Source organism: Balaenoptera musculus, chromosome 12 (assembly GCF_009873245.2).
Source record: "Balaenoptera musculus isolate JJ_BM4_2016_0621 chromosome 12, mBalMus1.pri.v3, whole genome shotgun sequence".
In the NCBI taxonomy this organism is placed as follows: domain Eukaryota; kingdom Metazoa; phylum Chordata; class Mammalia; order Artiodactyla; family Balaenopteridae; genus Balaenoptera; species Balaenoptera musculus.
The window spans coordinates 37542695-37570514 of record NC_045796.1 but is presented as its reverse complement, the minus strand read 5'-3'; the positions used below and the strand labels follow the sequence as shown (position 1 = coordinate 37570514).

General features: G+C 38.9%; 1 protein-coding gene across 5 annotated transcripts in view; it reads left to right on the top strand.

The window, feature by feature from the left end:
* Window positions 1-27820, top strand: part of TPD52L1 (TPD52 like 1) — a 98200-nt gene that overhangs the window by 42268 nt on the left and 28112 nt on the right. For all 5 annotated transcript variants that reach the window (XM_036872020.1, XM_036872018.1, XM_036872017.1 and 2 more), the window contains exon 2: window positions 18564-18679. In XM_036872020.1, coding sequence (XP_036727915.1) covers window positions 18564-18679 — 116 coding nt within the window. The remainder of the gene's footprint in view (window positions 1-18563; window positions 18680-27820) is intronic.

Sequence of the window (27820 nt, the reverse complement as noted above, 5' to 3'; positions counted from 1 at the left end):
TCTCAGCCCCATCTTCATTTGATCTTGAACTCTGCTTTGCTCCCTGAATGGAGGAGCTCAAGGTCTGTCCACCTTTAGGGACAGAATATCTGCGGTTAGTTTCCAGTGGATCCTGATTACAGCAGAGGCAAGCAACCACAAAAGCTCTCAGCCACTGGGAGGCTCTTACAGTACTTTAAACCCTTTAAGGCAATTTGAGTCTTCTGTGTCTGTTGTCTTTGAAGGCATCTTGTGTAGTATTTGAAACGTGTAGTGGCCAGGTTAAGTGATTTTTCAGTTATTCACTGGAGATGGAAAAAAAATCACAAAATTCTTCTTTATTTTACATTTCTACTCACTTGCACTGGCTGCCCCAATTCTACCCCTCTACACACGTTTGGATGCATGGAGTAAGGGAAATCTATTTGCAAACACATGAGCAGCTTCCAGAGCTGGGAGGCCTAGGGACACACTAAGATGATAAGTTGCCTGAATATAGAAAAAGCAGGGAAGCCTGGCTCGACCATTTTCTCTCTGTGAACATCAATTTTCTCATCTATAAATTAGGGGTAGTGATGCCTAACCGTATGAATTAATGAGCATCGAACCCCTTGACCTAGGGCCTGACACGTGAAGAACACAAGTGTCAGCTCCTTTCCAGCAGCCATGATTGTGGATGTGGGGCTGCCTCTGTGCCCCAGGAGAGCCTCCTTAATGGTTCTCAACTGGGTGTGGTTTTGCCCTGCAAACAAGGGGCAGTGTCTGGAGACAGTTTGATAGTCCCAGCTGTGGGAAAGGTACTACTGGTATCTATCTGGCAGAAGCCCTAAATTAAATTAAATAAATAAATAAATTAAATTAAATTAAATTAATTAATTAATTAAATAAATTACTGAACAGCCTACAATGCACAGGACTGTCTTCCACAACAAAAAATCCTCTGGCCCCAAATGTCAAATAGTGCTGGGGTTGAGAAACCCATCTGACTGAAAAGTCATAGCAAAAAAGGGCAAGTTTGGCTCATTTTCCTTCATCCTTAGGAAAAAGAACATACATTATGATAACATAACAATACTGACCTCTTCTGGTACTTAAGGAAACAAAGAGCCTATAAAATCTAGACAATGCTATGAAACTAAATCTGATTGTGGTGAAAGAAAACAAAAGTAAAGGTATTTTGTTTGTTTGTTTGTTTGAATTTAAATAAGCAATCCTATACTCAGCTGGTTTCTTGATTGTGGATTGAAGGATCTAAGGCTGGATTTTATTGATTTTAATTTTTACCAATCATACAGCCTAAAAAATGTTTTGCTAGATTTGTATGATTTACTAAATAATTACTGATGTTTGCATGACACACAAAACCAAGAAAAGGTCAAGTGTTAAATTCTGTGTTTAGACACTTATTTCAATTCAAATGAAACTCTAAATGAAAAAGGTATCAAGTTTAGCTTGCCTTAATATACAAGAAAATGTGCTAGAATTGAGCACTTGTATCACAAAATATCAGACGTTGATGAAAATGTTTAAATGACTTACTGCACAAGAATGCTTTAGAATCATAGGGCAGTTTTTAAAGCTCGGCTTGCCTTGTGTTTCCACGTTGTTGCATCATTAGATGAAGTCTCCTTAGTGGGTGATTACCACCTGCCTGCCTGGGTTGGGTTGCCTGGGATACACAGGTGAGCCTGGCGTCACTGCCATGTTTTATAGTCTGTGTTGAACTTCTGCGGTGGCACCTTTCTAAAAGAACATACATTTTAAAGCCATGATTATTATTTAAACCCTTCTTTCAGTCATCTTACTTGAAGACTGGTTTTTAAGTTTTGTTTGCCACCGACTGGGAAGGATTTTGAAAGAGGGCTAGGATGCTTCCTGCTTCTATGTTTAGCTTGCCATAAGTTCCATTCATAAATTCTGAAGATAGTTTGATCTTTTTTTAAAAAAATAGTTCTAGATTTAGTCATTTGTTAAAAATGTGTTGAAAATTGACTACATGTGTACAAAATTGTACTAGCCACAGATTTAAATACATATTTTCTTTGAAAAAATGTGCATTGAAAATATCAGAAATGTTTTCACAAAATAGAGACAAATGATATACACAGTTTCTCAATAATTCAGTGTGACCTAATTTTTAAATGTTCCTCAATAGTCATTTATCCCCAGAGTGAGCAAAGGCTTGTGTGTCTGCGAGTGTGGGACAGTCGACTGGCTTCTGAAGACTTCTGATTGTGGTGGGCATGTGAGCACTGTCTGAGAGGGAGGGCGGGAACTCTGGAACTGTATGCTCTCCCTGTACCTCCCGGCTGTCTCCAAAGGCACTGTCTCCTCAGCCACCTTCAAAAAGCCAGACCCCCTTTGCGTGGGTCCATTTCGCTCAGTTTGTGTAAGTTAGGATTTCTTCATGCATGTTCCTTCGCCCACTCTATATTTGAAATAAAAACCACCATTCATGATTTAGAAGTGTGCATTGTCTCCCACTGATACCAAAACTGTAAAGTGAATGAGTTATTTAATGGTTTATACATATACTGTATATATACTGTTCTTTGATGATAACATTGACACAATTGAAAAGACGCATCTATTCGTTCTACGTATTCGTTCTTAAATATGTAAAGAAATCTATCTTCCCACGTATGGCTTTTTAAAAATGGTCCTTGATTTTGATTTTAGATTGCAATTTGTAAGACTCTGTGACTCTCTTGCTCAGAAAGGTCTCCTTGATCCAGTGATCCTTCTTGTTTTTTCTATTTTCTTGGTGATTTTTGGCTGGAGGTTCCAATAATTCTCCTATTATATGCCACAACGGTGCTAAGTGCTGGAGATTCACACATGATTATGACAGTGTCTCTGTTCTTGAAGAGTTCATGGGTAAGGACTAATAAGCCCTAAATTCAACGTGATGAGTGCTGGAACAGAACCAGTGAGAACAGATAAGACACATACATGAGGAAGCAGTTAATTCAGAGAAAAGCTTCACAGTGTAGGCACTATTTGACCTGGGCTTAGAGGACGAAGCAGTGTTGGACACATGAAGATGGTAGGGAAGGGCATGACTTACCAAAGAGTAGCATGAGTAGAGGAATGGGAGCAGAGATTGCCCAGGGCTCTGAGAATGACTGGTGAGCTGGTACAGCTGGAGAGTAGGCTGCCTGATGGAGAAAGGCTGAAGGGCCCAGCATAGAGGGGCTCTACTCAGTCTCGATGCTCTGCTTTGAGGGTTATATTTTATTCTGAATCCAGTAAAGAGACATCAAAGCCTCTACTGTGATGTTACAGACGAGGATAGGAATGATGTAGGGGCCCTGAGGAACCCAACTAGAAAGATCTGTACTTTCTTCTTAATATCTATTTATTTTAGAAAATTTGAAGAATACAGAAAAGTGGAAGTAAATGAAAAAAAAATCACCTGTAAATCCACTTCCCAGAATATTCATTTTTAAGATTTTTGTGGATTTCCTTCATATAGTCTTTTTCTATGCATAGAAAATATATGCACTTTAATATTCGATATAAAATTTGAAACCATGGTTTTATATGTTTTAAAATTAACAATATTTTGAGCTTTTTTTTTTAATTTTGAGCTTTTAATGTTATTATTAATTGTTTTTCTGGAAAATGATTATTTTATGATGCAAAATGTTCCTTTTTATGGATTTACCATAGAGTGTATAAATAATCCTCCATTTTTTGGCATTTAACATATTTCACCCTTTTTGTTGTTGTTAGTCTTCAATATTTGTCTTTAAGATAGTTTGCTGAGCATATCAGTTAATATTGTTAAAAATACCACATCAGTGATATTGTGTATTTTTTCACTAATTCCACTGACAAAAGGTAATAAATAGTAAACAAATAAATGTTGGTTGACCTGAATGGAAATGAGGCATTTGCTTTGATGGTAGTGAGAATCATTTGAGTTAGACATTAGAAAGGACTTCCTTACTATAACAACTGTGAGACATATTTGCAACCATGGGACTCCTGAACCCATTTTCTGGATATTTTAAAAATTAATAGCCAAGATTTAAGTATTATCTTTCTTACCTGAATTGACTAGGATAGGTAGTATCTTATATCTATATTTATACTTTTGTAATCCTTTTAAGTTTTACTTATACATAAATTTGAAATTTTAAATTACAAATTTTGAAAAATTTTAACAATTACATGCTATGTTGGTCCATTCGGGATGCCATAACAAAAATACCATAGACTGGATGGCTTAAACAATAGAAATTTATTTATCACAGTTCTGGAGGCTAGGAAGCCCAAGATCAAGGTGCCAGTAGATTCTGTGTCTAGTGGGAGCCCACTTCCTGGTTCATAGATGGCCATCTTTTGCTATGTCCTCACATGGTGGAAGTGGGGAGAGATCTCTCTGGGCACTAATCCCATTCATGAGGGCTCAACCCTCATGACCTAATCACTTCTCAAAGACCCCCCCACCTCCTAATATCATAACATTGGGTATTATGATTTCAACATGTGAATTTGGGGGCCACAAACATTCAGTCCCTTGCACATGCTTACTGTAACCAGCCAGGTAATACAGAGGTATGTAAAACAGAGTTAATCTTTTCCCTATCCAGTCTCACCCTTTTGCGGTGAACAGCATTAATGATTTGGTGTGTATCTTTTCTCACCTTCCTCAGTGTTCTTACAAACACACAGACATTCATGTCCACATATAAAAGGTATTTTTGTTGGGCAGAGTACTGTGTGCTGGTTACTAATCCCACGGGAGCAGAACACTGTGCACCAGTGCTAGGAGAGGGCTCTAAACACTCCTGTCCATTGTATCTTGATATTGGAGTTGCCAAGGAAAATACAACAACGCGGTCAGGCTCTAGATGGAACAGTGCTTTACTTGTATAGAAAAGAGAGCAAGATCAGCTTCAGTATTGTGCCTAGGTCCTTCATGGCTAGCAGGTCCCCTCCGTCACCCGGCAGCTGACTGGGGCAATCGACCTTACTCACCCCTCTCCTTTCTACCACCGTCAGCAATAGAGAGGAATGATCCCAACTGCACCCCTGTGGAGTCTGAAATACTGAAAGCTGGGGTGCGCTTGAAGGCCATGGACACACATGCTTAAGCAGAGCACCCACTGAGCCTGAGATAGGGAAAGAGATTCCCTCACGAGGTGATAAGCCCAGCACAGGCTATGTGGGCTCTTTATCTCTTAGTAAGGAAGTGTTCCAGGCACATGGCCCATTCTCGTTCAGCCAAATGGGGGTCCAAAGACTGCATGCTTGAGACTGCCTTTCCCAACAATTTTTATTGCTGTCCCGAAATGGGTCATGGGTGAACATGATTTGGCAGCTTGCTTTACACGTTTAACAACATACAGTGAACATTCCTCCTGGTCCATGAATGTCAATCTAGTTCATTATTTTTAATAACTGAAAAATAGTACGCAGTATGGGTATCCTGTACTTGTTTCAGGTGTTCCCCTACTGATGGGTAGCCAGGTTTTTTTAGTTTTCTGCCGCTACCAACAATACTGCAGTAAATACTTTATACCTATTTTCTTACATCTTCTCCTTTATTTCTGTAAGATTGATTCTCAAGAGTGGGATGGCAGGGTCAGAGGCTCTCCCAGTCAGCTGTCAGAGTCCGGAAGCCAGTGATGTGGTGGAGGACCGGTTTCTCTACAACCTTGCCAACACAGGCTGTCCTCCAACATTCGAATTTTTGCTAATCTCTTAGATGAAAAATCATACCACTTTGCAATTTTAATTTGCATTTTCCTTCTACTGGTAAGGTTGTCTTTTCATATATTATTTAGCCATTGCATTTTCTTGTGTATGACTTACCTTAAACTTTCCTAATTCTTGCACTTTATTTCTGCTAAACATTTCATGATTCAGAAACACATCTTTCCATCTCTTTTAGCATTTATTTTCCTACTGAGATTTCAGGAGAAAAAGATTTTCTCCTGGACATTGTCAATAGCAGCTATCTGAAATGCTAAAGATTTGATAAGCAAAACTGGGGAAATGTGAATGCTACTGAACTGATTGTTTACAGTAAAGGGAAGACTGCCTATAACTCTGACCAGTGCTTTTTAAATGATCAGGCCTTCAAGTCTGGCTGTGGTACCAATAGGCTGCATCCTGGCATTATTCTTTAACTCTCACCATAGCCATAATGTTGTATAAGGACTAAAGAACTTTTAAAAGCTTATTAGAAAAAAAACCCCAAAAAACCTTGGGCCTGTGGACGTCTTTCTTACTATTTACCCCTTTCTGTAAATATGCGGGGAGCAGCGGGGGGGAAGTTATATTTTGTTCTGCTTGAGTCCCTAGAAGATGTCTTCTATTGTAAAGGGAATGGTTTTACTTTTTTTGCTTGAACTTGCCCTGAAGAATGACCCAGACCTTTACAAAGACCCACGAGCATTCAAGGAATGACTGAGGATGGGAGTGTAGCCTGTTCAGTGAAGCTGACCATATGCAAGCTTGTGTCTGTCTCATTCCCTCAGGGGTTGGAGGAAATGAGAAACTGGTCCCAGGTCCCTCTACTGTAGCTCAGGTATCTCAAGACGACTCACCAAATAAATGAATGGAAAATATATTTCTCGAGTCTATTTCTGATGGTGTAAGAAGAAAGAGGGGAGAAGTAGAGAGAAAAGGAGAAGGGATTCTTTCTTTTTTTAAAATGAGTGTTAGTTTTTGTTGATGAGTTTGAATCCAGGATAGTTTATTACCTTGGGCTTTTCTTGTAATGTAAGTGAGACTGTCTTCCTTCTTGTTCAACGCAAAAATCTAAGGCTGGGTGTTAAATTCCGAGGATTTATCTTTTGTCAGGTTTGGTTTCCTTTTCCAAGTTTCATGAGAGGTAAAGTTGAATATGTATATATAGGGCTGGGGGTTGTGAAATGAGGATGGGGACACAAAAAAAAGGATTATTTAAAGGTTAAATGATCTACCTATTTTTGGTTTGTCTATACACATTCTTGCAATAGTTTTATTTTTCCACATCAATGTAGGAGTTTATTCAGAGAAGGAAGTTCCTAGAGTCTGTCCATCAGGAAGATTAGCTATTTTTTGTTTTTCCATAACTATTTGTTTGGCTTTTTATTCACAGATTTGTGGCTGCTGCGTTTTTATCACTCTGCTTTTGGAGTGTTTTGGTCTGAGTTGCAGATTTATCCACTGTGCATCTATTTTGTGTGTGTCAAACTGTGCCTTTCTAGAATAGCAAATGCTGGTTTGAAATGGGAAGAATATTCCAAGTGCCTTAATCTTATACTTGAAACGTAGGCAATTGGAGAAGCCAAGAAGATTCATGATAAATGTGTCACATCTTTTAATTGAAAATTGACTTCGTGCTTTTTTCCCATGGCTTTGAGTGTGGTCACTTGAAATGCTCGTAACCAGCAGAAGCCATTGGTGTGGATAAGGCCATGTGACCTCAGGTGAGGAATAAAAACTCAGGTCTGAGTGGCTCACTCTTTGGTTGTGATTCATGTTGGCCTCACGCGAGTGAATTTCAGAAGCAGCCCCCGGAGGGACACATCCACCACATCAACCGTAAGGAACTTAAGCTTCTGTTTCTGGCTTTCATTAAAGAAAACCCAATGTTTTCTATACTTGTTCCCTTGACACACTTTTAAACATTTAAAGAAATTTTTTTCTACAGTATTCACAGTTAACTAAAGTTTTCTTTTATTGATATATTCTAAACAACCTAAATTAACACAGAGGTTGGACAGTGTAACACAACTATGTCCTGGGTGACATGAAGGGACACCTTTCTACCACAGATAGTCCCAGGTATATGTCAATTTTCAACTTGTCGGGATGTTGGGTAAGATCCTGCTGTAGGTGTTTTCTCTTACCAAATGGAGTTAATGTTCTAGGGACACCCATCATGTCTTGAGGATCCTAGTTCCTCTTAAACTTTCTCCCTTTACTTACTTGTATCAAGGAAGTAGAAACTTAGAATTGTTTTATTGGGGAATATAAAGGTATAAACTCAGGCAGAACATTGATAGAATGAAAGCTAGCCTCTGGCTTAATGTAGTTCTTGAAGGGACTAGATGCAGTAACAACAATGTAGTGATGGTGCCAGGACAGCTGATATATTGATGTGTGCTGATTGTTACTTCTCTGCTGCGTTATTTACTACTTCTGTCAATGGCCACTGCGTTGGTGGTAAGTCTTGATCATTTTGTCTTCAACACTGCAAAAAGACAGATGCTCCCCTGACTGAATATCAGATTTAATTTATAGGCATTTGAACAGTACATATGTAAGGTCATGAGAGCTAATTAAATTAGTCCACAAATATTGATATTTATGAAGAACCTCATATTAAGAGTGTATAAAGTACCTCATAATCTGAAGGAGGAGAAAGACAATGAATTGTGCGGTTAAAATATAGCCTAAGTGATAAATATCTTGAAGTCATCAAACTCTCTTTATTCTTCCCAATGCTTACGAAATAATCTTTTGCTGTTCATTTGGTTTCTCTAGTAGATTTTGTTCTGAGAAAGTAAAGAGCACAGAATTTCCCGAAAGAAATTTGGTCTTCTTGGCACATCAGTCTCCCAGAAGATTTGTTAGTGGAAACTATCATCTAAGAGGCTGTTTACCACAATGTGAAGTAGTGAAATAAAATATCTGGGCCTAACAGACCACAGAATATGACATCTCTCAAAGATGCAGCCAACCTAGGGATCCCAGCGTGAATGGCCAGCTGGTCTTTCACAATAATTGAAGCCATGTCTTAATGCAAGGACGTTTTCTGTAGTTAGCCCAGTAAAATGATGCCACAAAGCAAGCCACTCCCATGGGCCTGGGCAGTGCCACTGTAGCCATAGGGGAGCAGGGCTTCTCCATCCCTCAAATTTCCACAGCTCTCAGTGCCTTCAGGAGCACCCTAAAGGCGTGGGTTAGGCATGAGCCCAGGGAAGCCTTGGGTAAATGGGGCCAGTTGAGACTGTCTGGGATTCTTATCCCTGACGGTAGGTAAGAGTCCTGGTCAGACCTTAGTCACAGAAATGATAATTTAGGTTTATGTGCATCCCTGATTGATTTGAGCTCCTTGAAGATGGCCTGCCCTTCAGGGCTGTGCAGTACTTATTTAACTCTTGCGTGCCATATACTTTCTGCTAACTTTAGTATCCTATTGAATTTTGGTGACCTCATCAATACACAATGCACCTAAAAATTTTATATCGAAGGTGTGTTTCCTCTTACAGTCAGAAGACAGTTACCTTGTACATATGGGTAAATGAGAAATGGAAGGAAATATTTCCATATATTTGTTTATCTGTAATAGCATGTCACTTCCGTCTTTAGCCAACGTTAGGTTTTGGTCAGTCACAAATTTTTCTTTAGAGAGTAGAGTCTATTTTAACCAGCATCTAACTATGTGGATTATTACCTAAACAACATATTTTAAAAAAAAGGGGAAAGATGGAGTGTAAGAATTTAATTTAGTCGTCTACAACCTCAGAAGCATCTTTAGATAAAATACTTAGTAAAAAGCATAAAGTCTTTATTCAACTGATTAGTACACTCTCAGGCTGAGCATTACAGAGATGATCTTTTTTAGCTACATTATTAAATGACACCAAAGCTTTAGAAAATAATGCTATTAGTAGTGGTGACTCATGTGTTCTTTATATTTTAAGAAGGACAATAAAATTTTACAGGACAGTGTCTGAAATATTTTCTTCATAAACTTGTTTAACTATATAGTAATATATAGTATTATGTGTATTAGTGCAATTTATGAAATGCAAGTCGTAATGTAGCTTTTACTCTATATAATATTTAGTAGTAATATATAGAATAATGTATATCATAATATAGAGAGTAATGTACATTGTAGTACATAGAGAAAGCAAAAAAGCCATTTTAGATCAATTTAAGGCACACGACATGTTAACTTGTTATTCTAGTGTTGTTGGCAACTTGGTAGGATTCTTAGAAGAGAAACTGAGGAGGAAGGGGAGAGAGGCTTTCGAGAGAGATGGAGTGGCACAAAAACATAAGAATGAATAGAACATGAGTGAGGAACACTGCATATGACAGCCTAGTGGATTTTGAGGCCTTGGCGGGAGAATCACAGGCAGGCTAGTTGGAATCACCACTTGTAGCCAGCCGTGGAAGGTTTTGAATGCTAGTGTAAGAATTTTCAAATTTAGGCTAGAAGCAATTCCATTCCATCCATGTAATGTTTTTGCAACTGGGTTTTAACATGATGAAGGTCATGTGTTCAAAATATTCATTTGAGTGTTGTGTAGATTGGGTGATGGAGAAAGAGACTGCAAGCAAGGAGGTAAAATTTAGCTAAGATTTAAATAATTTTGAGTGTGTAGTGACAAAAGCCCTAAATCACAGCAAGCAGTATGCACAGCAAGCCGTACTGTGTCATAGCAATGAAAATTCAAAAGGATAGACAGATATGATAGATGATGAAAATATACGGAAAGGGCATCAAGAAGACTTGGTAAGACATAGAAAACAAGCCTATGGTTACCAAAGGGGAAAGGGATTGGGGGAGGGATAAAATAGGAGTTTGAGATTAGCAGATACAAACTACTATATATAAAATAGATAAACCACAAGATCCTACTGTATTGCACAGGGAACTATATTCAATATGCTATAATAAACCATAGTGGAAAAGAATATGAAAAAGAATATATAGACATATATATGTATAATCAAATCACTTTACACAACATTGTAAATCAACAATACTTCAATGTTTTTTAAAAAAGAAGAGTTGATAGCTTGATTTTCTATTCTAGGGATTAACTCAACGAATATTAGTTGAGCAACTCCTATACGAGAGGGTTTGGGAGATGAAAGCCCACCGTGGACTTTTCCCAGTGCTCAACAGTGGGATACCCTGCATATATTAAAGCTACAGACTGCCATAGGTGGCAGTTGGGGTTTATGTGTCACCTCCACTCACCAAGGCTGGGGATAGGTTATCCCACTGGCATGTCCTGCATTAGGGTTCCAGCCTTGCTTTTAGGATGTGGGAGTGTAAAGCTCTCATTATATTGTTCTTAGCATTTGAGCCCTCTGCCAAAACTACAGGGCAGCAAGGAAAAGCATTCAAAGCCCTATCTGCTCTACGTGTGATTCAACAATAGGCTAGATATGAGTTTCTGGTAAGTGAATGAAAAGCAGTTCAAGAAGGGAGGTGCGTAAGAAATAATATTTTGGTTTTTTGTGTGGAAGATTTAGTAGATGTGCAGAAGGGATTCTAATAAATAAATTTGTTTTATAGCTTTAATTTCTACCCTCCTCAAATTAACAGGTATTAGCTTTTTGTCTGTGTACTCAGAGATAATCATAAATCCAACAATAATCAGATTAGCTCAATAGCTTTTCCCTTAGGGAATAAATGGAGATATTTTGAAGTTTTATGTTAAAAGAATGCCTGAAGCTGTTTTTACCAAACATCATGAAGAAAATATAATTAAGTAATAAATATTACAGTTGTAAATTTATTATTTAAAACATGGTGAATTTTCATTTAAGCTATTTTATTGAATTTTTTTTAAATTAAGTCCTAGGATAACTTTGTATTCTTTTTGAAAATATGCACTTCCTTCGCTGGATTTATTTCTTAATTCCTGAATATGGTGCACATACATGCAAGATTCTTTTGTTATTTAAAAGAAATTCTGTAAGTTTTATATATTTGCCAACAATTCAGGGTATGGTCACTCATCTGAAATCACGGTTCATAATCATTTTACCTCATAGCTATCTGTACTGTTTCAGTCATGTGCATGAAGCCACAGCCTAACCCAGGGGAGTGCTTGACAGGATGCATTCAAGTATGTTGATGCCAATAGGTGATTTCATTTCAAGGTTGGAGGGCAGGCACTTTAATCCAAAGTTCACTCTTGATTTGTACTCAGCAGCATTTTGTTCACTATTCTGCAGATGGTTGTAAGCCAGGGAAAGGCATAGGCTTAGGACTCAGACTAACCTAAGTTAGAACACAGCGACTTGTAACTGAGCCAGACTCTGAACCCAGGTCCCATGAGTGAAGGTCCCCATTAGCAAAGCCTGAGACCGGCCCACAGTGACTTCTCAGTTGGATCTGGTTCAGTTTGTTGTATCATTTAGTCCCATATGTGGGACTTAAATGAGTCATCACTGGGTCATTGTAGGTATAGTGAAAGCAGGCGGATGGTAGCATTTGACGAGTATTTAAAGACCTACCTGCTTCCCCAGGATGTCACCCGGCCAATGCAGAAGCACAGTTCCTGCAGTAGAGTCATTCCTGTGAATATTTGTTACTTTTATTAAGACAAGTCTATATATTTTGTTGCATGTACTAATGAAAGTAAAATGGGCATCTTGAAGTACAAAATACTCCGCAGCAGGTTTGCAAGATTTATTCACACTACATCTTGGTGCACATGTGCTCCATGCCTGATCTATATCTATACCTCTACTACCCTTGGGCTTTGGATAGTGGGGAAGAAAAAATTGCTTTAGTCCATTCCAATACAATCATTTTTAAAGCCCCTTATGTAATAATCAATTCCTTAGTAAAATTACCCTCTAGCTCAGAATTCTCCTTTTTCAGCTCCCCTTTTCCTTGTCCCAGCTAAGGGGAGGTCTGGTATATGGAAGCAGGAAGGGCCCATGTAGTGCCTTGGCTTCTTCTCTGGCTCTTTGGGCCTCTGGGACCATGAAGTCTTGCGATGCTGACGTTTTCTGCAGACGTTACTTGTGATCTTGTCTTCCTTACCTGAGTCTGGGCCCAGTAACCTTTCCAAACTGATTCAGCTTCACTTTGGCTCTTGATGGTTGATTTCTCCACCCCCTGCACCCAGACCTCTGGCCAGTAACCTCCGCTCCTGCTGCAGGGGCACCAACCCTTTGCCAAGGCAGCAGGTTTCTCCCTAAGTGCTAAGGGGAGTTCTGGATCCCACACGTGGTTAACTGACTGCAGAAGAGTGAACTGGGGAACTAAACACCAAGGGCCAAGATGCCCAGCCTCCCAACACCTGTTGATAGGGAAGTGGCTGTGCTCCAGGTTGGTGCAGGACAGCCTGAAAGATATTTTTCTCTGGAGCGACCACTGCCCTCCAGATGAGAGTGGTGCAGGCTTCCTCTATCAGTCAGGGACTAGGAAAGAAGTAAATGGATGACATGCTCAGAAGGGGTGCCTGATTCACGAGTTTCATGAAGGGACTATTAGAAAGATAGGAAGAATTAAGGGAAACCAGCAGGGGTGTTGAAGCTCCTCAGAGCAATAGCAGGAAGTCAATACAATCCCTAGGCTGCAGGACAGGGCGGGGTTCTAGGAACTTGACAAGAGCTGAGCTGTAGAAGAAAACTACCCAACAGAAGCTGTGGTCTTTGGTGGTGGAAAAATAAAGCTGCACAGTGCAGCCTGGCAGGGAGAGAAGCAGTCCCTGCCCCTTTCTTCTGCCCCGCAGGGTCCCGCTGGGGCTCTGATGGCCAATGCAGAAAGGAGGCAGAAGGGTGAGGGAACCATGCTGATGTAATCCTTAGGCCAGTCTCCCGGGCACAGAGCAGAGTGGAAGAGGATAGAGGGTGGGTCTGGAGAAGCAAACAGAACCTCCAGCAGGTTCCTCTATAAATCTTTCTGGGCCGAAACCCAAAGTGAAAGATTGGACATCCACGCCTCGCAGCTCCTCTCCTTCTTCCTCCCTTCCCTCTTCCCGCCTGCTCCCGGGCACAGAGCAGGAGGCACATGCATCCTTGGTAAGTCCTCATGCACTGTGTACCTAAGGGGAACTTCCTGGCCTGGATGTCCTGGCCTTGGCTTCTGATGTACAAAGAGGGAAACAAAGATGTGGAGAACATTCCCTCCTAAGAATATTGCCCATTTTGCAAGACTGTTGTCTTCCTGGCCAATCCAATTTCAAATGCCAAAAATCTAAATATTAATCTTTGTGTTTCTTTTGCTCCTTTCTCTACCTCAGACAGATGGATGCCTTAGACCAGCTAGGAAAATACTAGATCTTGGGGAGGCTAAAACACAAAAGAGAATATAGCCCATTAATACTTTTAAAAACTGTCACCCCCAAATTTCACCAATATATTGCTGAGGTTTGTATGGAAATTTAAACATTTTCACATATCTGATTTAACATCATTTAATCTTAACAACAATCCTGTAAGGTATCCATTTTACAGATGAGATAATTGAGGTCAAGTGGCCTTTGCTGGTTAGTGGCAAGCCCACAGGTAGGCAGAATTCCAAGTGTCCCGACTCCTGTTGTAGTGCTCTTTCTTCTATGCCAGATAAAGGTGGCGTAGTCTGCACATTTGGAAAAGAGAACAAAATTCATAATGTATTAGTACCTGCTAAAAATTGTGCTTCTTGAACAGTTTTGCCCACTAATTATTGCTTTTATTAAAAATATGTTTTTAATCTTCTCTAATATCTTCTTCCATAGTAACTAGTTTATTTTATACTCATTTTACTGCCCTTCTCACATTATCATCTGTCACTTGGTATCTCTTCCTATTTGCTTTTTTTTTCTTTCTGATTTTGACTCTTTCACTGTTTAGTCACTTTTTAAAATCGAACTCCTTTTTTCCCCTACTCCTTGATTCTGGAATTATCCTTTGACCTCATGAGTGATTGCTACTTCCCTAACCCAGTGAGTCAAAACAATGATGGGGAACTGGCATTTATTTCAAAGATAAGAGTAAAGAAGGTAGCTGGTCTAATTAGACCTGACCTAACTAGCAGCTTCTGGGCTCCAGGCAGATTTCCTGAATGGCTGCTTTCTGGGGGAGAATCTTCGAGATTCTTGATGTCTCTGCGGCGTGGCATGTGTGACAGATCAGAGCTGAAGGCCAGCGCAGGAAATATCTCACTTTATAAGATTTATATCCCTTCCCCCTGAAAAGTAGGAGCTACCTGCTGGATAAGGGGAGGTCTGTCCTTCCCTAAATTTGCTAGAAGTTTCCCAATTCACATATTAGCAATTAAAATGGATTTCGAATCTTCCTAGAATATAGGAAGATACTAAAGATGTTTGATGTCTTGAAAAGTCCAAGTGCCTGGAACTATTGTCTGTTCCCTGGTACATGTCCTCTCATACTGTCAAGAAAGGAGAAGATGGAGAATTTAGGTTCTGGCTAAGTTTGAGCAGTATCTGCTAAGTTCCTGGGCCAGGCTGAGTTGGGGAGAAGACCAGAGTGTCTTACAGGTTCCTCCTATGGCTCTTCCCCAGCCCCCAGTGCAGGCGGGCAGCTTACCTTCTGGGCCCATCTCTTAAAACTGTGCTTGGAATTACTGCTGATTCCTGATTTAGACAGTTATCCTAGAACACTGACTAAAAATATATTGGCCACATGTAAACATAAATATTTACCAGCAGAAATAAATGACAGTGTTTAAAACCTTTTAAATGACCTACTTAACATTCTTGTACCGAGAATCTAGAGAGATTCTCCTAGGTTGCTGATGTTTGCATAAAACTGGCACCACCTTTCGGGGGGATAACTAGGCAGAAGGTTTCAAAATGTCCATGGCCTTTGCCTCTGTGACCCAGTGTGTAGGAAATCATCAAGATTTTGCCTAATGACTTGGCAAGGAGATGTTCACTGCAGCTCCCCAATAAACAGGATAAATTATCAGTCATACGTGAGACAAAATACTGTACAACCATAAAAATAAATAAAGGTAAATATGCGTTTTTAGACATAAAGGATATTCATGTTATCCTATTGAAAAAATAAATTCACAACAGTAAATGCATATAAGTATATACAAGAAAATGTAAACAAATGCATAGAAGAAATACCAGAAAGGATGGACAAAATGATCATTATTTCTGGGTAGTGTGATTAATAGTAATTTTAATGATGAATGGGTCATTTTATTTTATTATCTTTTACAACGAACAGGTATTACTCATGAAAAAGAAATACTTAGCATTGAAACTGGTCTCCCCCACTCCTCAGAGAAAACTATGGTCCTGAATTTTTTACCATAGCCTTGCTTGTCTTTTTACTTTTATTGCTAAACAGTATTTTATTTAGTTTGTGTGTTTGGGGACTTCATATAAGTGCAATTATACTTTATTATTCTTCTGCAACTTGTGTTTTTCACTCAGTGTCTTGTTTCTGTGTTTCATCCATGTGGCGTTCATGGCTGTAGCTCACTCATCTCACTAGGTCGAGTTGTCTTGATGTAAATGACCACAGTGTGCTTATATATCCTCCTGTTGATAGACTTTTGCTGATTTACAGTTTTTTGCTACCATGAAAGTTCTTATTAATGACCTCAGGTACTGATGTATGAGTGTCTTGGGTATATCCACAGGTGTGGAATGCTGGATTGTAGGGTGTGTGAATGTTCAACTTTACTAGATAATGATAAATTTTTTTCAAGTTATTTGTATCTATTTATGTTTTTGCAAGCAGTGTATCAGAGTTTCCATCCTCTACATAGTCATCAACTTTTATTAATATCATCAAACTTTTAACTTTTTGCTAATCCAGTGGGTATGAAATGTTTTAATTTGTATTTCCCGGAATATCAATGAGGTTGAGCATGTTATTCTGGATTTATTAACCACTTGTGATTTCTCCCTGTAATGAATCTGTTTGGGTTTTTTGGCCCATGTTTCTATTGGGTTATTTCCATTGTTTATGTGGGTTGGTAGGAATTCTGTTTATTCTGGGAACTAATCTTGCTAGTTATACATCTGGGAGATATCTTCTTCCATTAGTGGCTTGTCTTTTTATTTTCCATACAGTTAGTGTTTTTGATGAAGAAACATTCTTATTTTTTGATTGAGTTGATTTATAATATTATATTAGTTTCAGATGTACAATACAGTGATTCAGTATTTTGATAGATTATACTGCATTTAAAGTTATTCTAAAAATATTGCCTATATTCCCTGTGCTGTACAATATATCCTTGTATCTCATTTATTTTATATAGTAGTTTGTCTCTTTTAATCCTCTACCCCTATCTTTTCCCTCCTCCATCCTTCTTCCCACTGGTAATGACTAGTTTGTTCTCTATATCTGTGAGCTGTTTCTGTTTTATTTGTTTGTTTTATTTTTTTATGTTCCACATATAAGTTATAGCAAACAGTATTTGTCTTTCTCTGTCTGACTTATTTCACTAAGCATAATACCCTCTAGGTCCCTCCACATTTTTGCAAATAGCAGAATTTCATTCTTTTATATGATTACTGTTCCATTGCATGTGTGTGTGTGTGTGTATATGTGTATATATATATATATATATATATATATATATATGCCATGTCTTCTTTATCCATTCATCTGTTGATGGACGCTTAGGTTGCTTCCAGATCTTTGTTATTGTAAATTATGCTGCTATGAACATTGGGGTGCCTATATCTTTCAAGTCAGTGTTTTTGTTTTCTTTGGGTAAACACCCAGAAGTGAAATTGATGGATCATACAGTAGTTCTATTTTTGGTTTTTTGAGGAACCTCCGTACTATTTCCATAACGGCTGCACCAATTTGTATTCCCACCAACAGTGCACAAGTGTTCCCTTTTCGCCTCACCAGCATTTGTTACTTGTGGTCTTTTTGACAATAGCCATTCCGACAGGTGTGAAGTGATAACTCATTCTCAATCTTATCCATCCTTTCTTTCATGATTTGCCCTTTTTTTGTGTCTCAAGAAATCCCTTCCTACCCAGAGGTTCATAAATATAAAGTCCCATATTGTCTTCTAAAATATTTATAATTTAATCTCTGTGAATGGTGTTAAGGTGTCCAATTTTATTTTTACTATATGGATAACTATTTGTTCCAGGACAATTTATTAAAAGACCTCCCTTTTTCCAGAGATGTATAAATGCCAGCCCTGTCATAATTCATGCCATAAATAAAGCTTCCGTATATATGTGTGCCTGTTTACAGAGGACATGTGTGTTTGCATTGTCCAGGCACTTCCCACCTCCCTCTGACAGAATCAGTGTGGCCACAATACTTCCTCACGGCTGCAGCTGCTCCAGGTTCCATATCTGCATATTTCCACATCGAAGTGGAAAAAAGTTTTAATACTCTCTTATCTCGAGGTTCTTTTGGACCACCTGGGAGGTTGTGAATTCTCAGGGGAAGCCCTTTTGCCCTGTCCATTTCATGCTGGGTGTCAAGGCAGGCAATTTGCCTTGCAGATGCCTGTGGGGAGTGAGGGTATTTACTTCCAGGTCACCTTACTCTCAGGGTGTAGCCCTGTGGGCAGGAGGATTTATGGAGGGGTCTCACCATAACCTCCTCTCCCTCGGTGGCCCTGGGCTTTGTCCTCTGCCCCCTGCATCCCATGGGACAGTAAAAACCGAGGCTGGGATTCATCTGGGTGGTAAATGTAGAATTAATGAAGACTTGTTTTGTTTACATCTCAACTTCCCACTTTCACTTAGTTTTTGGGATTCTTAGTCTACTTTCTTGGCAGCTCATGACACATTTAGAAGGATTTCTTTCTTCTGGAATTTTTAGTTATTTTTCAGTGGGAGAGTCAGTCAGAGTATCTAGCTCTTCAGACCATGGAAGTAGAATTTGGCTAAATTCATTTTTTAAATTGCGTTATGTTTTGCCAATCTTGCCTAAAGGTTTGTTGGAGACTGAACCACTGCAAGGAAGAGATGAAGATACAGTAGCCAGTGCTGACTTCCCTAGCATGCTCTCTGAGGAGGAAAAAGAGGAGTTAAAGGCAGAACTAGTTCAGGTATGTTTAGTAATCTTCTTATTGTTGCTATGTCTATCTCCAAATCCTGAGAATTATTGTTAGTTGATATAAGTTGCATATTACAATTATGTTGTCTTTCATTTAATGAGATTTAATAAGTGATATATTGTAAGATGATTCATTTTTCTGAGGTATTTTTGTAATGCTAATTGTCCATTATCCATTGGTGGCCATAAGAAAACAAACGGTTATGCTGCTTAAGCAACAATAATTAGTTGTAAATATGCACCTCTTACTCTCCTTAGTATCACAATGCTATGGGGACAATAAATCACTTACAAACCTTATGGAATTCCTTCAAGACCTTGGTACAGGCGCAAGCTGCCTTTGAAGAGCAGTTGTTGATTTAGGTCAGCAGCTTAGCTCAACAAATACTTTGAAAGGATTTATGTTTATAATGAAAAATTCATTCATAGAAGCAACTGAATTTATTATGTTGATGTGCTCTTTTTCAGAAGAATAAAGCTCCGGCTTTATTGAGCATAGATTATTATTTATTGAGCATGTTATTCTGGATTTATTAACCACTTGTGATTTCTCCCTGTAATGAATCTGTTTGGGTTTTTTGGCCCATGTTTCTATTGGGTTATTTCCATTGTTTATGTGGGTTGGTAGGAATTCTGTTTATTCTGGGAACTAATCTTGCTAGTTATACATCTGGGAGATATCTTCTTCCATTAGTGGCTTGTCTTTTTATTTTCCATACAGTTAGTGTTTTTGATGAAGAAACATTCTTATTTTTTGATTGAGTTGATTTATAATATTATATTAGTTTCAGATGTACAATACAGTGATTCAGTATTTTGATAGATTATACTGCATTTAAAGTTATTCTAAAAATATTGCCTATATTCCCTGTGCTGTACAATATATCCTTGTATCTCATTTATTTTATATAGTAGTTTGTCTCTTTTAATCCTCTACCCCTATCTTTTCCCTCCTCCATCCTTCTTCCCACTGGTAATGACTAGTTTGTTCTCTATATCTGTGAGCTGTTTCTGTTTTATTTGTTTGTTTTATTTTTTTATGTTCCACATATTTGACACATATCTTCCCGTAGAGAGGGAAGCTATGATGACTTTAGGCTTCATTAGAGCTTGTGTAGTTGCCGTGGGCATCTGGACCTAGAGATGAGGAGGGTGCCTGGCTTGTCGTGAAGACAACTCTTTGTTCAAGCCATTTGTTTGTAGCACCCACTACAAACACTTTGCTACCTCTTAAATACTTTGCTAGGGAGCGTTTACATTGTAGGAGGAAAGGGCAGGAGAAGGGAGCTTCTCAAGTAGAAGCAGCAGTAGGGCAAGAGGGGAAGAGGCCAGCATTCCTCCCCATCTGAATCCCTGGCTCAGAGGGGAGGAAGCTCCTGGTCCAGCTGGAACAAGGCTTGTCTTCTTCCTCTGGCCTCTTCTACAGGCTGGAGACACAGCTTTAAATTAAGCTTCACCTTACCTTCACCCCGCTGTGTCCACCCCAGACTCTCCAAGTGCTAAGGTTCTGATAGTGTGTGTTTATGACAGCTCATAATAATACTAAAGACATTTCAGGTGCTTTCATAAGACACACCCTACAATAACCTCATGATAAAATGAAAGAGCAGCTTGTTCTTCTAGTACAGCAGAAATTATTTTAGTAAGGACAGTGCCTCAGATCAAATAGCCTGGTTCTTGAGCTGGATCTGTCTGTGGCCACTGATCCAGAACCACCTCGTTTATTTCAGATTGGCCATACTTGCCAGAGTGCACGGACCAAAGTCAACCTAAACAGAGAATATCTGAGCTCCACGTTTTCCTAAGGCCTGGAATCCTGGATTATGACTTGTTCCTGTCAATTGTGTTGACAAAAGTTATATTCTGCAGACTGGCATCAGCTGATTCTGAGCTGAAATTTAACTCCTTCACTGTTATCATCCAAGTTTAAGTTCATACACAACCTCTGTAACAGAACAACTTTTGTAAAATGACTTGATTTTTCTCAGTTCTGGGATTACTGGGATATATATATATACACACACACACACACACATACATACATCTATGTTTCTTGTGTGCCTGCATGCTATATTTTCTAAACTTTCAACAATGAGCAAGTATTATGTTTATAATCAAGAAACAGTAAGCCTTGGTTCTCAATGGATGCCCCCGTGAATATAAAAAACCAGTGTTTTCACACATTCTTGTCTCATTTGGCCACATTAATGACCCTCCAGTGTGTCTCATTCCTAAGAGTTTTTGAGGCTGACTTCTGAAAGTAACACCAGACTCCTTGTTACTTTTTCATGTTACCAGGATTGGTGTTTTCATCCTTTAGGATGCATTAGCCTCCATGCTTCCTGTCTCTTATTTCTGGATTCCTCAGGGATGGAGAAGCACCACGTCTTGCCAAAGGTAGCAGTGTAACCTCCAGGGGCACTGGGCACAGCTGTTTGCCTCAGGCCCAGCAAAAAGCAAAGGAGGGGATCTTTGCTGTTTTTCCTCTTCACATTTCCATTTCTTCTCCCTCCATCTCAGGCCACCTCTGCTTTCTGCTCATTCTTTTCTTAAATCCACTTTCTCTGCCCTTTCACAGCGTACGTGCGCGCGCACACACACACCACAAATTAGGTTCTTTCAGATCACACATGCATTCAGATTACCTTAAATGCTAGGGTTTAATTGCATCAAGGGCATCTCAGCAGTCCCACGGCTGGCCCTATGAAGAACTGAGACATCGTGCAGATAGCTCAGCTTCTCTGCCTCAATTCTCCACAGATACTCCTCTGGGGCCCCTGGTCATAAGCAACCCCTCTCTGTTTGAGGGAAGATCCTACTGGGTCTGTTAGCCACTTGGGTAACAGGACACCTCACAGGTCAGCCTATTAGACTACTTTTGAATCAGGCGGTAAGTTGTGGCCGTGATCCAAAGCAAGAGCTTTGTGTAGGGGGACTTCTTACGTCTGATTGCTTTGCTTAGAGGGGTCTTGGGGTGTGCCAGGCACTCGCTCTCCTCTTCTGTACACTCCTCTCCCTCGTTTCCTCAGTTTCTCCCACTGTTTGCTGGCTGTGCTGGATCCCCGCCCCACTGCTTTACCCTGCACTGTTCTGTGGTCTGTATTCCCATGAGGACGCCCTTAGACTTCAGGCGAGCCTGTAACCCCATTCAGCCACACAGCCGGCACATTGTTGTGCTTACCAAGTGCTGGCAGAAGGAAGACCTGTCCTTGTGGGGAGAGACGTAAAATGAGCCGGTATTGTCCAAGGGGATACATCTTAGCCGAGGTCTGCACCTTAAAAGAGGAATCTGTCATTAACACAGTTCAGTCTCGAGTTTGTTATCATGTTCATGCAATATGTGTGTTTTTAAAAGTTCCTTCAGTGCGGGGCCAATATCACTTCTGATCTGGTGCAGTGGTTTGTGCACAGAAGGTGCGCAATTAAGATTTATAATTAACTTGAATCATAGCGCCAACAAACATTTATATTTGTGAATACTGGAAGAAGAATTTTTTTTTTTTACACATCTTGTCAATATATAAAGAAATACTATTTTGTTTCAGATATTTGTTCTCATTAGTCTTATTACCAGCTGCTCCTAACATCTTTTCTGAGGTTTTTATGCATCTATTCTGTGGGTTAGTTTTTCCTTTCTCCCTTTTTAAATAAACTTGCTCAATACTTCTGTGCTACTAACATCCCACTCCCACTTTCGTTTCGCTAAGCTGCATTTGATGCTCAGTATTCTATAATGTGGCTTTCCTTTTGAAAAGGATGAAGTGTTGGCATTAGAACTGTAAATTTATGATTATATAACAATCAAGTACTGCCAATGTCCCCTAGATAAAATGACTCAAGAAAAATGAGCATTAATAGGAGTAGGAAAAATACCAGACAGCATTATCAAGTAGACAATGGCTGTTGCTCAGTGTGTCGTTCCCCAAGAAAAGCACACAGTGCCCTCAAGCCACCCGTCTCTTAGCTTTTACAAAGAAGTGCCCTAAGCTCTTCCTTCCTCTCTCAGTTTTTTTCCTTCAAGACTTTCATTTTTTCTGGACTGAGCTAGTGAACAACTAAAGTCTTCACAACCAATACTGTCTTATTGTAACACCCCTCTGTGTTAATCAGGGTTCTCCAGAGAAGCAGAACCAATAGGATATATATATATGTATATAGAAAGAGATTTATTATAAGGAATTACCTGTTGTGATTCTGGAGGCTGGCAAGTCTCAAGATCTACGGTCAGCAAGCTGGAGACTCAGGGGAGCTGACTGTGTAGCTCCAGTCTGAAGGCCTAGGAAGAGCCAATGTTACAGTTTGAATCTGAAAAAACAAAAAAACAAACAACAACAAGACAAAACAGTGGCCCAGCTCAAAAGCAGACAGGCAGATAGAGTTCCCTTTTACTCAAGTGAGGGTCAACCTTTTTGTTCTATATAGGTCTTCAACTGATTAGATGAGGCCCACCCACTTTGGGAGAGCAATCTGCTTTACTCAGTCTACCAATTCAAATGTTAATCTCATGCAGACTAACCCTCACAGACACACCCAGAATAATGTTTGACCAAATGTCTGGGCACCCCATGGCCTGTCACACCCTCCCAGATGTTATTTGCGTTTTAATTTTAATTCTCCCGTATTCTTAGCCAAGGCAGGAGTAACCAGGAGAAGTGACAGGACTTGAAGCAGTGTGTACAAGAGACCAAATGCTCTTACTCCTAAACATCATACTGATACTTAATAGTTTATGAAAGTATTTCTTTTTCTGGATTTAAATTAGATATTTTATGTAATATAGCAGATTAAATAGAAAAGTAAGTTTTCAATCTTCTAATATAAATTTCATATTGAAGCTAACTCATTACTTAATTTATAATTTTTTTCATTTTTTATTGCAATAAATTGGCATAACATAAAATTAACTATTTTAAATTGAACCATTCAATGGCATTTAGAAACTTACAGTGTTGTGTAACTACCACCTCTGTCCAGCCCCAAAACATTTTAATCGTCCCAAAAGGGAACCCCATACCCACTAAGGAGTTGCTTCCCATTTCTCTTTCTTCTCTGCAGCCATCAGCCTGCATTCTGTCTCTATGGATTTACCTAGGTATTTCATGTAAATGGAATCATACAATATGTGACCTTTTGTGGCTGGCTTTATTTCACTTAGCCTAGTGTTTTTGAGGTTCACCTGTGTTGTAGCTTATATCAGTACTTCATTCATTTTTACCAGTGAATAATATTCCATTTTATGTATATACTGCAATTTGTTTATCCATTCGTCCTTTGATGAATATTTGGGTTGTTTTCACCTTTTGGCTATTGTGAGTAGTGCTGTTTTGAGCATGCATATGCATGTATTTGTTTGAGTACCTGTTCTCAATTCTTTGGAGAATATGCCTAGGAGCAGGAGTGCTGTGTCATATGGTAATTCCATGTTTAACTTTTTGAGAAACTGAGAGACTGTTTTCCACAGTGGCTGAACCATTTTTCATTCCCACCAGCAATGAACAAGGGTTTCAATTTCTCCGCATCCTCACCAACACTTACATTCCTATTCATTCATATCTGAGTAATCAAGTTGAAATATCTAATCTTGTGCATAAATATTTATCCTATAAGAAGATCTTCTAAGGGGCCAAGAAACCAAAGAACCAGACTATCAGTTTCTAGTGAAGATATGATTCATTTAAAATTAAAGGGGAAAGGATATCTTAAATACTTTAATTGATGATTTACCTGCCCTCCAGCTCATTCCAAAACGAATTTGATATGGCTGCAGAGGTACTTACAATGTAGAATTTGCATACTACCTGCATCAGAATATCTGGGGGTGCTTGTTAAAAAATATATGTAGGCTGGCCTCACCAAATTTGAGACATCAGAATCTCAGGGCATTAAAAGGGGCCTACTTCTGGAATCTGCATTTTAAATGTGCTCTCTGAGTGACTTTTATATAAACTGAAATTGAGAACCGCTGGTGTAACTAGGCCAAAAATTCTCCTTAGTCAAATAAGTGAATGAATCTCACCAGGATTGTCATTTAAAGCATTTGTGATTAAAGGCCTTTCTGCTGTGTCAGGACTCTCTGCTCTGCAGAAAGAGACGAGATTGGCCATTTTCAGTCTTGCATGTTAATGTAATTTAAGATTATCTGTTTTTTCACCTTCTGGGTTTTGCTTAATAGATATTTTGGCATATATTTAGATCACTGATAAATAAATGAAAGCTTTAAGAAGTGTGAGCCTTACATTTTATTGAAATGGTGAGACTTTCATTATAGAACCTGACAATAGACCCAACTGAGTAACTGAGTTCATGTTTCCATCATTAGAAGTTTTTTCTCTACAAATGCCTTTTAAGGTATGCTTCGATTTTAAAATTATTGGGTGTGGAATTTTATCTTTCTTTAGGATGGTGTTTGGTAAATTGGTCACTTCAATGTTTCTATCACTTTTTGGGATCGTGGATTTCATTAGAAAATTGTGAATACTTTACCCACTCCTCCCACCCCCAAATAACTAATGAATATCTTACTGTCCCCCATAGTTTTGAATAAATTTCTGGGGTTCCATAGATATAAGATGGAGAATACCAAGATGTTTAAAGCTCTTTCTTCTTCTCTACATCTTTAATTTCTTTCTGCAAGTTAAAAAACTTCCCATTAATTTTGTTACAAGTTGGAAACTACAGTAACACCTGATACATGTACCAAACCAGATTCCCAGTCACTTCAGTCACTCAAACTGAAAGAAAGCCCAAAAGGTCTTTCTAGTACAGAATAAAAGGCTGGAATGAAGCCCACGTATTTTCTATGGTAAGAGAGCTAGAGATACAACCTTGAGAAATCTTAGGCAGCAAACTAAATGCGGAAGAACACACTGACAAAGATGAAAAAGTGGAATATAACATGAGAGCAAAAGGATAGAAGGGTTTGATTTTAAAATGACAGTGTGGGGCTTCCCTGGTGGCGCAGTGGTTGAGAATCTGCCTGCCAATGCAGGGGACACGGGTTCGAGCCCTGGCCTGGGAAGATCCCACATGCCGCGGAGCAACTGGGTCCGTGAGCCACAATTACTGAGCCTGCGCGTCTGGAGCCTGTGCTCCGCAACAAGAGAGGCCGCGACAGTGAGAGGCCCGCGCACCGCGATGAAGAGTGGGCCCCGCTCGCCGCAGCTAGAGAAAGCCCTCGCACAGAAACGAAGACCCAACACAGCCAAAAATAAATAAATAAATTTATAAATAAATAAATAAATAAATAAAATAAAATGACAGTGTGTTCTCATTTAATGGAGAGACTAAGAACATGATCCCCTTTGGTGGTCCCTGGGTGCACTCCTTTTGCAGTAATGAGTATATGTCTGCGTCCTGAAGACTCTTGCTCATCAAGAAAAGACAGGGTGCTATTGATTATAACGTTTATGGAAGGTGAAATTCATTTTAGAAAGACTTTAAAAAGATTTCTATGAGCATACGAGAAATGTTCCATAACCATAAAAAAAATGGATAATGTTAGATTACTAGGACATTTTGCTGATATTAAAAGCTCCAAGATATTGTTCTTTTCTGCTAGATGATTTAAGATGCTTGATTCAGTATTTCTGCCTGTTTTGCTTAAGTGATTTTTTGTGAATGCGAAGGTTTACAATGCTATTTTTGTCTGTTCACCATTGGGGTAAAATCTTCCTTGCTCTAATAAAAAGGACTAATTTTTGCAAAGGTAACTGTCATTGTTGAGATGTGCTTTTCAGCAGCTATGTCTCTGGTGACCCAAGGAACACATTTGCAAGATGACTGACAGGGTTAGTGATGCTCCTTGTGGTCAGAAGTAGAGAGACACTTAGAATGTAAATGAGACACAGATCTCCATTAAAAAAAGTAATAATCTCATCAAGTGTCAGGTACTTTTTTTTTTTACCTCTGTGCATGTGGGATACTAAGGGAGTACTACTGATTCTCTTCTGGCTTCACAAAGAAAGTCACAAATATTTATACTTTTTAGAAAACAAAGATGTAAATTTAAGCAATATTACTAGGGCAATATGTTACAAAGTGTGACGATGGAATAAAGTATGATAACTGGAATCAAAGACTTCGAGGAGGTTCAAAATTATTTTCACAAAATATAGCAATGCTCTCTAAAATCTGGGTATTTTACAGAACTCCTTTGTTAGAAATTAGATTTGCAAGAGCAATTTTTTCATGACTTATTTATTTTATAACTGGAAGTTTATACCTTTTGATCCCCTTCACCCATTTCACCCACCCCCCTCCCTTGCCTCTGGCAACCACCAATCTATTCTCTTTATCTATGGGGTTGGTGGTTTTTTTAAGATTCCACATATAAATGAGATCATACAGTCATATAGTATTTGTCTTTCTCTGTCTGACTTCTTTTACTTAGCATATTGCCCTCAAGGTCCATCCATGTTTTAAATGGCAAAATTTCCTTCATTTTAATGGCTGAGTAATATTTCTGTATGTGTGTGTGTGTGTGTGTATGTGTGTATGTAAAATATCTTCTTTATCCATTTATCTATCAATGGACACTTAGGTTATTTCCATATCTTAGCTATTGTTAATAATGCTGCAATGAACATGGAGGGGTGCATGTATCTTTTCTGAGCTAGTGTTTTAATTTTCTTTGGATAAATCCTCAGAAGTGGAATTGCTGGATCATATGAGAGTTCTATTTTTAATTTTTAAAAGAATCTCCATACTGTTTTCCATAGTGTACAAGAGCAATTTTATGGTGCTGAAGAGATTTGCTTTTCTGCTAGCACAGGGGAAACAGGAGCTACATCAGTACAAAGACTTGTACATGAATGTTTATAGTAGCTTTAGTTGCATTAGCCAAACCCAAATATCCTTCAGTAGTTGAATAGAAAGCAAACTGTGGTATATCCATACAATGGAGTACTACTCTGCAGAGAAAAGGAAAAGCCATTGATGATTTAGCAACATGGATGAATCAGATGATCTCAAATTATTATATTGAGTGAACAAAGTCAGGCAAGAATGAGTTTATACTGTGTAGTTCAATTTATATTAAATTCCAGAAAATACAAACTAAACTCCAGTGAAAGAAAGATCAGTGACTGCCTGGGTGAGGGAAGAGAAAAGGGAGGGAGGAATTACAAAGAAGAAC